The 13,431-nt window shown below is 46.3% G+C and overlaps 1 protein-coding gene across 3 annotated transcripts in view; it reads right to left on the minus strand.

Moving 5' to 3' along the window:
• The window catches only part of marveld2b (MARVEL domain containing 2b), a 91,371-nt gene that overhangs the window by 12,254 nt on the left and 65,686 nt on the right, over positions 1-13,431 (minus strand). For all 3 annotated transcript variants that reach the window (XM_072516161.1, XM_072516160.1, XM_072516159.1), the window contains one exon: positions 886-1,057. In XM_072516161.1, the coding sequence (XP_072372262.1) occupies positions 886-1,057 (172 nt within the window). The remainder of the gene's footprint in view (positions 1-885; positions 1,058-13,431) is intronic.

Below are 13,431 nucleotides of genomic sequence, written 5' to 3' on the forward strand. Positions count from 1 at the left end.
TTATTATTGATCCTTTACAAGCCAGCCTGGGAGCTAGTTAAATTTATTCCAGCATTCCCTGCACATATATAGTCCCTCTGCTGGATATATGTGCAATTACATAACAGCTTTAGACTGCATAATATGACATTAATTTACCTCTTGCTGATCTTGAAAGGTTATTTATAACAAATCCTTGGGATGTTCCAACTGTCAATGAATGATGTTTGATTTGCAGTCATTTGGCAGATAATTTGAGCAGGGCAAAATCTCACAAGCGGTATTCGAAGAATGATTTGTTTTGGTTGTGGGATTCATATCCATCCTAATAACGCCATGGAAGCTTTCACATTCACGTAAACATGCAAACTAGGTCTCAATTTAATGTCTTATCTGAAAGACAAACCTTGCACAATATCCTTCTATCCAGATCTACGATGAACAGCCATAATTTTGGAAATGGTGCCCTCCTGAAAGTCACCATTTTAATCAAATTCACCATGTAAAACTACAACTACATCTTTGAAGGAACAGATTTTCCAATTGTATTTGTTTTTTTTTTTAAATTTAGAGTACCCAATTCATTTTATTTCCCAATTAAGGGGCAATTTAGCGTGGCCAATCCACCCACCCTTCCCATCTTTGGGTCGTGGGGGCAAAACCGTGGAGAATGTGCAAACTTCACACAGACAGTGACCCAGAGCCAGGTTTGAACCTGGGACCTCTGCGCTGTGAGGCAGCAGCGCTAACCACTACACCACCATGCTGCCCTCGATTGCATTTGTGAAGCTCCCAAACACGTTTGATTTTATGCTGTTTCTTTTATTTTTTGCACTTCAGCTTAAATAAATACAATATATTAACCAAGGACACCTTGCTGGATTTTATCACACATGATGCACTAACCTGTTGGGTTCCTGCATGTTGAGGCAGTCTGCTCATCATGGCATCCATTTCACTGAATTTTTTCAGAACAGTTTGCACTTCTGCATGAAGCTCTTTGTACTCTGCATGCTGGTCATTAAAAACAGCCTTGTAACGTTCACGTTCTTCAGGGGTTCGGATAGAAGGATATTTGCTATAAAAAAGCCCAAAGGAGGAACATTTTTTTTAAAAATCCATTATCTCACTACAATGCCCCACCACATCTTTTTAAAACTGATACCTATAAGTCATACACTATGAAATAATCATGTCAATCTTAAAGTGCATACCTGGATTGTAAATGTCAGCAGAATATCTTTGTAAAATAAATTTAGAGTATCCAATTTTCTTTTCCCCCAATTAAGTGACAATTTAGGGTGGCCAACCTACCATGAACATCATTTTTGGGTTGTGGGGATGAGACCCAAGCTGACATGGTGAGAAAGTGCAAATGACACAGATAAGTCACCCTCGGCCGGAATTGGACCTGGGTTCCTGGCACTGTGAGGCCACAGTGCTAACCACTGTACCACCGTGTCGCCCCTTGTTTACGTACAGAAATTTCACTTGTTAAACTTTTCTAATTTAAGCAACAGATGGCAGTTCCACGTCAAATACAAAAAACAAGGTCTACTTCTGCTTTGTTCCAACCACTAGCCCATTACAGCCAAATGTTTTTGATAGAGAAAAGGACTGAAGAGGAAAAATAGGAACTGAACATTGGTGGTACAGACCACTGACAGAGTTTCATCATTCTCCTGACATTCAGATGGCATGAGCACATTCCAATCCAGCATGTTTGAAATGATACTGTCGGTGCACAAACGGTAACATTAATCATACACTAGACTTCACACTAGTGAAGTCTTGTACATACAAATTAGGAGGTGTAGGTTATATGGCTTGAGCCTGCTCCACTGTATGAGAAGGTATAAAATCAATAATCTATGATAGCAGATTGTAGCACCAGATCAAACATTGGCAATGCATACGGTTTCCCAAACTTTTCCAGCCGTGGCATCCTATTGACCTCCCAAGAGTACTGAAGGAAAGCCGGACAAACATCCTTATTATATTGAAAAATTATCAGTGTTACAGTACCCTGACCAACTTCAATTTATATTAGGAAACTGGACGAAACCCTAACAATTTTTCCATTTGGAAACTGTGAGGAAAGGATACTTCACTCCAGGAGTGATCCCAGTGCTAACTAGGGGTCTTTAATATTGAAACAAATATTAACACTAGATTAACCACATTAATATCCAAGGAAAAGAAAGATTTTCAATTTACAGTTCTTACACCATAGGTTAAATGCCACTTATTAATAAAGTCAGCACGCAGCGGCTTACAGATTTATGAGAGAAGTTTTCAGAAGTCAGTCTGAGAAACACATCCCCTTTCCTCAGAAACCAGAGCTGAGGAAACTAAAAACAGACCCAGCCTCCCATGAGTGACATCACAGTATGCCAAGCCATTGACTACTTAAGCGGCACGGTGGCACAGTGGTTAGCACTGCTGCATCACCACACCAGGTACCTGGGTTCAATTCCAATGACTGTGTGGAGTTTGCAATTTCTCCCAGTGTCTGCGTGGGTTTCCTCCGGGTACTCAGGTTCTCTCTCTCTCTCTCTTTTCCCCCCCCCCCAACCACCACCACACAGTCCAAAAATGTGCAGGTTAGGTGGATTTGCCATGATAAATTGCCTCAACGTCCAAGGATGTGCAGATTGGGTTATGGGGGATAGGGCAGAGTGGATGGGTGAGTGGACATGCTTGGAAGTGTTCTTTCGAAGGGTTGGTGCAGATTTGATGGGACGAATGGCCACCGTCTGCACTGTAGGGATTCTATGATTCTAATCACAGCTTTACCAGACATATGATCTGGATACCTTATCCCAAGCTCTTTCAACAGACACATAACACAATATATGTGAACATTTCCTACATTCATTACAACTGGAAGAAAATTATTATTGCACAATAGGTACAAATATACAAAAACTAAACACAAGATGTTTCTACAGATTTGGATTTTGTTTATTGTCACGTGTACCGAGGTACAGTGAAAAGTATTTTACTGTGAGCAGCTCAATAGGTCATAAGTACATGAAAATAAAAGAAAATACATAATAGGGCAACACAAGGTACACAGTGTAACTACATAACACCGGCATCGGGTGAAGCATACAGGGGTGTAGTGTTAATGAGGTCAGCCCATAAGAGGGTGGTTTAGGAGTCTGGTAACAGCGGGGAAGAAGCTGTTTTTGTGTCATTTCGCGCATGTTCTCAGACTTTTGTATCTCCTGCCTGATGGAAGAAGTTGGTAGTGAGCAAGCCGTGTGGGAGGGATCTTTGATTATGCTGCCCGCGTTCCCCAGGCAGAGGGAGATGTAGATGGAGTCAATGGATGGGAGGCAGGTTTGTGTGACGGACTGGGCTGTGTTCATAACTTTCTGAAGTTTCTTGCGATCTTGGGCTGAGCAGTTGCCACACCAGGCTGCAAAGCAGCGGGATAGGATGCTTTCTATCTGTAAACGTTGGTAAGAGTTGATGAGGACATGCCGAATTTCCTTAGTTTCTGAGGAAGCATAGGCATTGTTGTGCTTTCTTGGTGGTAGCGTCAATGTGGGTGGACCAGGACAGATTTTTGGAGATGTGTAACCCTAGGAATTTGAAGCTGGTAACCTCGGCCCTGTTGATGCTGACAGGGGTGTGTACGGTACTTTGCTTCCTGAAGTCAATGACCAGCTCTTTAGTTTTGCTGGCAGTGAGGGATAGATTGTTGTCGCTGCACCACGCCACTAGGTTCTCTATGCCCTTCCTGTATTCTGACTGGTCATTATTCGAGATCCGGCCCACTATTTTTTTAAAATATCAATTTAGAGTATCCAATTATTTTTTTCCAATTAAGGGGCAATTTAGCTTGGCCTATCCACCTACCCTGCACATCTTTGGGTTGTGTGGGCGAAGCCCACGCAAACACGGGGAGAATGTGCAAACTCCAGGCGGACAGTGACCCAGAGCCGGGATCGAACCAGGCACCTCGGCGCCGTGAAGCAGCAGTGCTATCTACTGGAGATCCGGCCCACTATGGTCATATCGGCAGTAAACTTGTAGATGGAGTTGGAGCCAAATTTTGCCACGTAGTCATGTGTGTACAGGGAGTATAGTAGGGGGCTAAGTATGCAGCCTTTTGGGACTGTTGTTGTTGTGGTCTCATTGTGGTCTGTGGGTCAGAACATTGAGGATCCAGTTGCAGAGTGAGGAGCCAAGTCCAAGGTTTTGGAGCTTTGATACGAGCTTGGCTGGGATTATGGTGTTGAAGGCGGAAATGTAGTCAATAAATGTGAGTCTGATGTAGGAGTCCTTGTTTTCGAGATGCTCTAGGGGTGAGTGTAGGGCCAGGGAAATGGCATCTGCTGTGGACCGGTTGCGGCGGTATGCGAATTGCAGTTGATCAAGGCGTTCTGGGAGTATGGAGGTGATGCGCTTCATGACCAACCACTCGAAGCACTTCATTACGACTGACGTCAGGGCCACCGGACGGTAGTCATTGAGGCACGTTGCCTGGTTGTTCTTTGGCATCGGTATGATGGTGGTCTTCTTGAAGCAGGTGGGGACCTCGGAGCAGAGTAGGGACAGGTTAAAGATGTCCGTGGATACCTCTGCCAGCTGGTCCACGCAGGCTCCGAGTGCACGACCAGGGATGCCGTCCGGACCCGGCTTACATTTATTATAATTAAAAGGTTCTGTCATTCAACAAATACTTCCACGTCTCAACTTCATTTAGTTTAGTTTAATGGGAGTAGCATTCACATACTCTTTGACTCTCACCCCCTTGGGCTCCTCACTGCCAACCCCCCCTAAACAAACCAGCCCCCGGCTCGTCTCAGGCCCCACGGCCAAACTAACTGTGGTACCCCTGCAAAGGTCACACAGAAACCAGTTTGGGAACACCTGCTCCTGCACATTCCCACCTACTAAATCCCCCACTCCACCCCCAAGCTCAGCTGATGAATCAGCACTCCGTATCACTAATTGGAAGAAGCACAGAGGGTAGTAAGGACACAGAATATACTCACTTATCAAGAGTGGCTTGGTGTCACCATTACTGATCGTACCCCAAGGGACATAGCTACTAGGCTGAGTCTGCGACAAATGATGAGGAAACCAAGATGGAAAAACCTACTTGACCTCTTCCTCGCCAATCTTCCTGCCACAGACGTATCTGTCCATGACAGAATTGGAATGACCACCAGACCATGACTACCAGAGTCCTTGGAGACACAAAATCCCATCTTTATATTGGGGCTACCCTTCAACATGAGGTGTGGTACTACTGTGCAAAACAGGATAGGTTCTGAACAGATTAGCAACTCAAAACTAGACATCCAAAAGGTGCTGTAGACCATCAGCAGCAGAATTGTATTCAACCACGATCTGAAACCTCTTGGCCTAATATATTCCTAACTCCATCACTGCTAGCAAGTCGGAAGATCAACCCTGTTTCAATGAAGAATGGGGAAGGCATGCCAGGAGTGGAGTGGAATATCCATCTTGGCCTCATCCTGAGATTCCGAACATCACAGATGCCAATCTAAAGCCAATTTAATCATTCCACATGATATCACGAAATGGCTGAAGGCACTGGGTACTGCAAAGGCTGTGGGCCCCAGCAACATTCTGCAATAGTACTAAAGACTTCTACTCCAGAACTAGCCTTGTTCCTAACCAAGCTGTTTGAGTACAGTTAGAACATTGGTTATTCACCTGGCAATGTGGAAAATTGGCCAGCTATGTAGGTCAACAAAAAGCAGGCTAAATCCAACCTGGCCAATTATTGACCCAGCAGCTTTCATAGAATCATAGAATCCCTACAACACAGAAGGAGGCCATTCAACTCATCGAGTGTACATTGACCCGCTGAATGAGCACACTACCTAGGCCCACACCCCTGCTCTATCCCTGTAACCCCACCTAACCTTTTGGACATGAAGGGGTAATTTAACATGGCCAATTCACATACCTGCTCATCTTTGGGAAGTGGGAGGAAACCGGAGCTCCAGGAGAAAACACAAAGACACGGGGAGAATGTGCAAATTCCACAGTCACCCAAGGTCGGAATCAAACCTGGGTCCCTGCTGTAGTGAGGCAGTAGTACTACCGACTATGCCGCCCTTTCTTTTGTGATCAGAGAAGAGATGGTAGGAGACTTCAACAGTGCTATTAGCAATAACTTGCTTACTGATGCTCAGTTTGGATTCCGCAGGGCCACTCAGCTCCTGATGTGATTACCTTGTTCCAAACATGGACAAAAAAGCTGAACTCAAGATGTCAGGCGAGAGTGATTGACGTTGAATGCACAGAGTGCTAGCTGCAGAGAGTGGAACTCTGGAGTGGAGCTAAATGTGGGAGTTTAAGAGAATAAATCTTTCGCCCTCTTAAAATCTAACAAACTGCTGGTAAATGAAGGGTCGACATTTCAGCATCTTTTCAGGCCAAACGAAAGTACAAAACAAGGTCCCCTCATGGGGCAAGCCAGGAGAGTTAATTAGGGCTTTGATGAAGAGTCATCCAGGCTTGAAATGTTAGTGCTATTCTCTCGCCACAGACGTGGTCAGACCTGCTGAGATTGTCCAGCTTTTTCTCCTTTTGTTTCAGATTCCAGCATCTGCAGTAATTTGCGTTTTTAAACTTCATTCAGGAGACGTGGGTGTTGCAGGTTGTGCCAGCATTTATCGCCCAACCCCAATTGCCCTTGAGGGGGGCAATTAAGAGTCAACCACATTGCTATGGATCTGGAGTCACACGTAGACCAGCCCAGGTAAGGATGGCAGATTTCCTTCCCTAAAGGACATTACTAATGGGAGGAAACCAGAGCACCCGGAAAAAACCCACGCATACACAGGGAGAACGTGCAGACTCCGCACAGACCGCAACCCAGCCGGAAATCGAACCTGGGACCCTGGCGCTGTGAAGCCACAGTGCTGCTGTGCGGAGACAAAAAGCAACTGTAGGCCAGTTGACTTAACTTTTGTCATTGGGAAATTTTAGAGTCCATTATAAAGGATGTTATAGCAGAGCTTTGAGAAATGCTTAACATAATCAGAGTCAGTACGGTTTCATGAAGGGGAAATCATACCTAACAAACCCATTAGAATTCTTTGTGGTGAACTAAAGTCGGCTAGGGAACGGAGGTGAGGTGAGAGGAGGGTGCGGACATTGGAGCCTGGATAGCAGGTTTCAATGGGACTACGAGTCGAGCGAGGGGGGGGGGGGATTTATGCTGGGAGATGTATTTTCAAGAGGAAATTTAGGGGGGTTCTTGGGAGCGGGGGGGGAAAGGGGTTCAATGTTAATAATGGATAGGGGTGGGTCAGGCTTATGGGGCAGGGCCCAGTGGTATGATGATGGTGGATAAGAAGGATGGGGGGAGTGAGAGACCCCCAGTTAGGATAGTCACGTGGAACGTGAGAGGGTTAGGAGGTCCGGTCAAGATGTCAAGGGTGCTTGCGCATCTTTGAAGTTTGAAAGCCGATGTGGCAATGCTGCAGGGGACTCACATGAGGGTGAAGGACCAGGTGAGACTTAAAAAGGGCTGGGTTAGTCAAGTGTTTCACTCTGGATTTGACGGAAGGGCTCAAGGGGTAGTGGTACTGGTCAGCAAAAGGGTACGTTTCTAGATGGTGGTGGTGGCAGATAAGGGGGGGTAGATATGTGATTGTGTCAGGGGCGCTGGAGGGGAGATTAGTGGCGCTGTTAAGTGTATACGGTCCCAATTGGGACAATGTGGGATTCGCAAAGGTGGTGTTTGGGGCCATCCCCGACTTGGACACACACAAACTGATTTAGGGGGGGGACTGGAACTTGGTGCAGGAGCCAAGGTTGGACAGGTCACGGCCGCACTCGCTGGGGAGGGCGAAGGCGCTGGTTGGGCTAATGGTGGAAATAGGAGGGGTGGACCCTTGGAGGTTTCTGCACCCGAGGGAACGGGAGTACTCATTTTTCTCAGCAGCCCATAAGGTATACTCAAGAGTGAGTATTTTGTGGTGTCTCGGCCGCGGGTGGGGGGGTTGCCATTCTTTAGGGCAGGGACTCACTTTAGGTATCTGGGGGTGCAGATTGCCCAGGAGTGGGGGGGGGGGGGGGGCTTTGCAGGTACAACATCTCTAGTTTGGTGGGGAGAGTGAAAGCTGATCTGGCACGGTGGGAAGGTCTCCCTCTGTCACTGGCAGGTCGGGTACAGGCAGTTAAAATGAATGTGTTGCCGCGATTTCCGTTTATTTTTCAATGCCTACTGATTTTCCTGCCAAAGGCTTTTTTCAGAGAGATTTAGGGAAGGATTACCTCGTTCATATGGGATGGGAAGGTGGCCAGAGTTAGAAAGGTGCTACTACAGAGGGGAAGGCAGGCAGGGGGTTTGGGTCTTCCGAACCTGATGTACTACTACTGGGCGGCGAATGTGGATAAGGTGCAGAGCTGGGTATGAAGGGTTGATTCCCAGTGGGTCAGAATGGAGGAGAGTTTGTGCAGGGGGTCGGGATTGAAAGCACTAGCAACAGCGCCGCTCCAGATAGCCCCGGGGAAATACTCAGGGAGTCCGGTAATAATAGCTTCATTGAGAATTTGGAGGCAGTTTCGCCAACACTTCGGGTTGGGGGCAGGGTCAAGGAAAATGCCGATTCGGGGGAACCAGAGATTTGAGCCAGGGAGGTGGGATGGAAATTTTCGGAAATGAGAGGAGAATAGGATTAAGACGCTAAAGATTTGTTTCTTAGGGGTCGGTTTGCAGGACTGAAGGAGCTGGAAGCGAAGTATGGGCTGGAGCAAGGGGGGGGGGGGGGGGGGGGGGGGGGGGGAGTGTTTAGATACATGCTGGTTCGAGATTTTGCCAGAAAGGAGATAGAGCTCCCCGATGGAAACGGCCTCCACATTGCTGGAGGTGCTGACGACAGGGGAACTGGAGAAGGGGGTAGTGTCAGCGGTTTACGGAGCTATTTTGGAAGAGGAGAAGGCACCACTGGAAGGGATCAAAGCAAAGTGGGAGGAAGAGTTGAGAGAGGTTATGGAGAAGGGGTTCTGGTGTGAGGTGCTCCTGAGAGTGAATGCCTCCACCTCGTGCGCGAGGTCGGGGCTGATACAGCTGAAGGTGGTAGACAGAGCACACCTCACGAGAGCGATGATGAGCCGATTCTTTGAAGGAGTAGAAGATGTGTGTGAGCGTTGCAGGTGGGGGGCCCGCTAAACAAGTTCATGTTTTGGTCCTGTCCAAAGCTAGAGGATTACTGGAAGGAGGTTTTTAGGGTAATTTCCAAGGGGGTGCACGTGAAACTGGACCCAGGTCCCTGGGAGGCCATATTCGGGGTGTCGGACCAGCCAGGGTTGGAAACGGGTGTGGAGGCAGATATCGTAGCCTTCGCCTCGTTAATTGCCCGAAGGTGGATCCTGTTGGGATGGAGAGCAGCCTCTCCACCCTGTGCCCTGGCGTGGCAGGGGGACCTGTTGGAATTCTTGACTCTTGAGAAGGTTAAGTTTGAACTGAGGGGAGGATGGAGGGGTTCTACAAGTCATGGGCACTATTTATTATGCACTTTCAAGAACTGGATAACATCGAACATTAGTTGGGGGGGGGATGGGATATTAAGGGTGACTATGGGTAATCCCGGATTCCTTTTTGTCATTTGTTTATGTAAACATGCGGGCTGATGTTTGGGGGTTGGTGGGAGCATGGGAGTGTTGTTATTGTTATGGGGATTGACATATCTGTTGCTAGTTATTGTTTATTGTTGGTGGGTGTAAATTCGGGAGAAAATGTGAAAAAGGAGAATAAAAATATATTTTTTTTAAAAGTCAGCGGTAAAAGTCAGTGGTAAGTTTCAAGGGAGTAAGACCAGGCTAAATGGCCTCTACTTTATAGCCTGGAGTATTACAGGTAAAACGGATGAGTTAAGGGTGAAGAATGACATGTGGAATTGGGATATAGTAGCCATCACAGAGACGTGGCTGAGGGAAGGACAGGATTGGCAGCTCAAAGGTGATAGGCAGAAGTGAGGAAGGCGCTGGACGAACTATACACAGTAATAAACAACTACGAAACAGAACACCCGGAGGCCTTGCTCATCGTGGCCGGAGACTTCAACAAGGCCAACCTCAAGAGTGTACAGCCAAAATTCCACCAGGGGCGACAACACTCTTGACCACTGCTACTCAAAAATCAAGGGCGCCAACCGTTCCATCCCCCGACCGCACTTTGGGAAATCAGACCATAAGACGGTGCTCCTTCTCCCGGCATACAAGCAGAAACTCAAGCGGGAAAATCCAGCTAAGAAGGTTGTGCAGTGCTGGTCCGAGGAGACAGAAGAGCTCTTACGTGACTGCTTAGAGATGGTGGACTGGTCCATATTTAAGAACTCAGCGACCAACTTAAATGAGTATGTCACCACCGTCACAGACTTCATCAGCAAATGTGTGGATGACTGCGTGCCAAAGAAAGCAGTACGTGCGCTCCCCAACCGGAAACCATGGCTCAATCGCGAGATTGACTCCCTACTGAAGGACAGATCTGAGGCGTTCAAGGCAGACGACCCTGACCTATACAAGAAATCCAGGTACGACCTCCGCAAAGCCATCCGAGATGCCAAGAGAGAATATCAAACCAAGCTAGAGTCACAGACTCTCGGTGGTTGTGGCAAGGATTAAACAACATAACGGGCTACAAAGCGAAGCCGAACAGTATCTCTGGCAGCAGCGCACCCCTCCCCGATGAACTCAATGCATTCTATGCACGGTTCGAGCAGGTAACCAACAATCCGCTGTCGAGTGCCCCAGCAGCCCATAATTCACCCATACCCACCATCACAGCTTCCAAAGTCAGATTGGCCTTCCTGAAAGTGAACCCTCGGAAGGCGACGGGCCCGGACGTGATCCCTGGTCGTGCGCTCAGAGCCTGCGCGGAGCAGCTGGCAGAGGTATTCGCGGGCATCTTTAACCTGTCCCTACTCCAGTCCGAGAACCCCCACCTGCTTCAAGACCACCACCATCATACCGGTACCAAAGAAGAACCAGGCTAAGTGCCTCAATGACTACTGACTTCAGTCGTAATGAAGTGCTTGGAGAGGTTGATCATGAAGCGCATCACCTCCATACTCCCAGAACGCCTTGATCCACTGCAATTTGCATACCGCTGCAACCGGTCCACATCAGACACCATTTCCCTGGCCCTACACTCATCCCTAGAGCATCTCTAAAACAAGGACTCCTACATTAGACTTCTATTTATTGACTACAGCTTCGCCTTCAACACCATAATCCCAGCCAAGCTTATATCAAAGCTCCAAAACCCAGGACTTGGCTCCCCACTCTGCAACTGGATCCTCGATTTTTGGACCAACAGACCACAATCAGTAAGAATGAACAACAGCACCTCCTCCACAATAGTCCTTGACGAATGTGATATAAAATAGTTACTTTAGAGATATTAGTTAATGTAATGTAGAAATAAGCCACTTTGATTCTGGCAAGTAGAGACAAAGGATTTTAGACCGCATGGAAAAAGCAGGAAGAGGTGTGTCTATGAGAGTGATGCTGAATTGATAGGGGCCGGAGAAAGGGATTGGAAGTGAGCCAATCAGAATAGATCAAACAAGTCAGGAGGGACATAGGATGACCTATGGGTGTCGAGTATGTGAAACCTGATGTCATTTGAATGTATCAGTACTGATCTCTTTGTCTGGGACATTCACTTAGTTCCCGGGGCTGCAGAGAGCAACATGTTATCTGTATCACTGTGGACTAGGTAGCTTGCAAGCTGAATAAAATAACTAATGTTATACCTGCAAATCCATCTCGACTTTTATTGAGGCCAGACTGACGGATAAAGAAATTTGGGATTCAACATTTGGTGCCGAAAACCGGGATTTCTCAGGGCGATCCTGATCCAACTGCGAAATCAGAATTAGACTGATTATGAACAGGAGGATGGGGAACAAAGGGCCCTCAATGTAGAACTGGAAAACGACCGCGCATTGATTGTTCCCCTCTTCTTATCGTCTGATTAGTCTGGTCACTCGCGGTTGGCACAGAAAGACCGCCTCGACGAAATCACAGGTCAGTCTGGGGATTAGCAATTTAATTGATGGGATTTCATATTGTTGATTCGGCTTGGGTTAGGGTTTTGGGTTGATGTGACATCTCAAATGATGATTCAATTCCAAGTATAAGGGTTCAGGGGCTGATGGGACTTCAGTAGTGAAGGTTCAGTCCAGTATAACTGTTTTTAAATCTGAAGATGGTTCAACTCCATGTGTGAGTTCTGATTCGGCTTGGGTTAGGTTTTGGATTGATGGGACATTTGAAATTGAAGATGGTTCAACTCTATGTGTGAGTGTTTTAAATATATAGTTGATTAAGCTAAAATTGTACCCTTGGACTGTGGTGGCGAAGGGCGCAGTTCTGAGGACTAGTTGAGATTGTGGGGAATGCTGCATATTGGTTGAAGCAGAAGTCTCTCAAAGGGTTAACAGCAGCAGGCAAAATCAAAAGACAGACAGTGCTTCTCACTCAGGCTTTGAGATAACAGCAGCAGCCTGTAGTGTAATCGGATACCTTTCCTTTGAGTCAGTGAACACCAGCAAAGTTACATTTTGAATTAATTAAAGGAAACCAGTGGATTTCTCCACCTCTTTGATAAAAGTTATTATTTTCGAAAGCAATTGATTGAAAGTGCCAGAATCTTAAGTTTTACTTACTTGAAATAATGTTTATCTCATTTTATCAGGAGATTAATAGAAACTTAAAGGAGGTCACGGACAGCATTTTTAAAAAGTGTAAATCTGGAGATGATAGTTGATTTTGCCAACATTTATGTGAATGTTAAAGAGAAAATAAAAACTTGTTAAAAGAAAAATTGTTAAGATAAAGAAATAATTAAGTTGTAAATGTTATACAAGTTTGTGTTAAGCAAAACGTAAATTTAGTTCTGAGTTGAGATCAGAGCTAAGCTTGCAAGTTGCAGTAATTCAATTTGAATTTTCAAACATTTTTAAGTTTAAAAAAAAAAAAAGCGCAAGTAGAGACAGGAAAGACGCGGGTCAAACAGGAGGTGAGCAACGTAGTTCAATGGCTGGCCTTGAATTGACAGAAAAAGAAAAATTCAATAATTTGGAAAAGTCAGTAAAAGTTCCGTCTGCACCCGTAGCATGGTCTGCGCTCATTCCAGAACCACCAGAGTACAATAATATATACCCAGTCATTGCTCCCCAGATTCCAAATATGCCAGAAACTCAAGCCCTTTTGGATGATAGTGTGGGTCCTGATTTACCAACTTCACGACCAGAAGAGCAAAAGGAACTCTGTCCCACAAGCCCAGTTAGCTCTAGGACAAGATGTCGGACAGCGAGAGAGGGGCTTGACCCTCACCAGAAACAATTAAGCATATCACCTAAGTCTCTCCAAACTAAGGAGAAACCACAAGGTTCCGGAACAAAGGAAGCTGAAACAACTTCTTTTGAAGAGAAAGAACTCCCC

This window comes from Scyliorhinus torazame, chromosome 9 (assembly GCF_047496885.1).
Source record: "Scyliorhinus torazame isolate Kashiwa2021f chromosome 9, sScyTor2.1, whole genome shotgun sequence".
Lineage (NCBI taxonomy): Eukaryota > Metazoa > Chordata > Chondrichthyes > Carcharhiniformes > Scyliorhinidae > Scyliorhinus > Scyliorhinus torazame.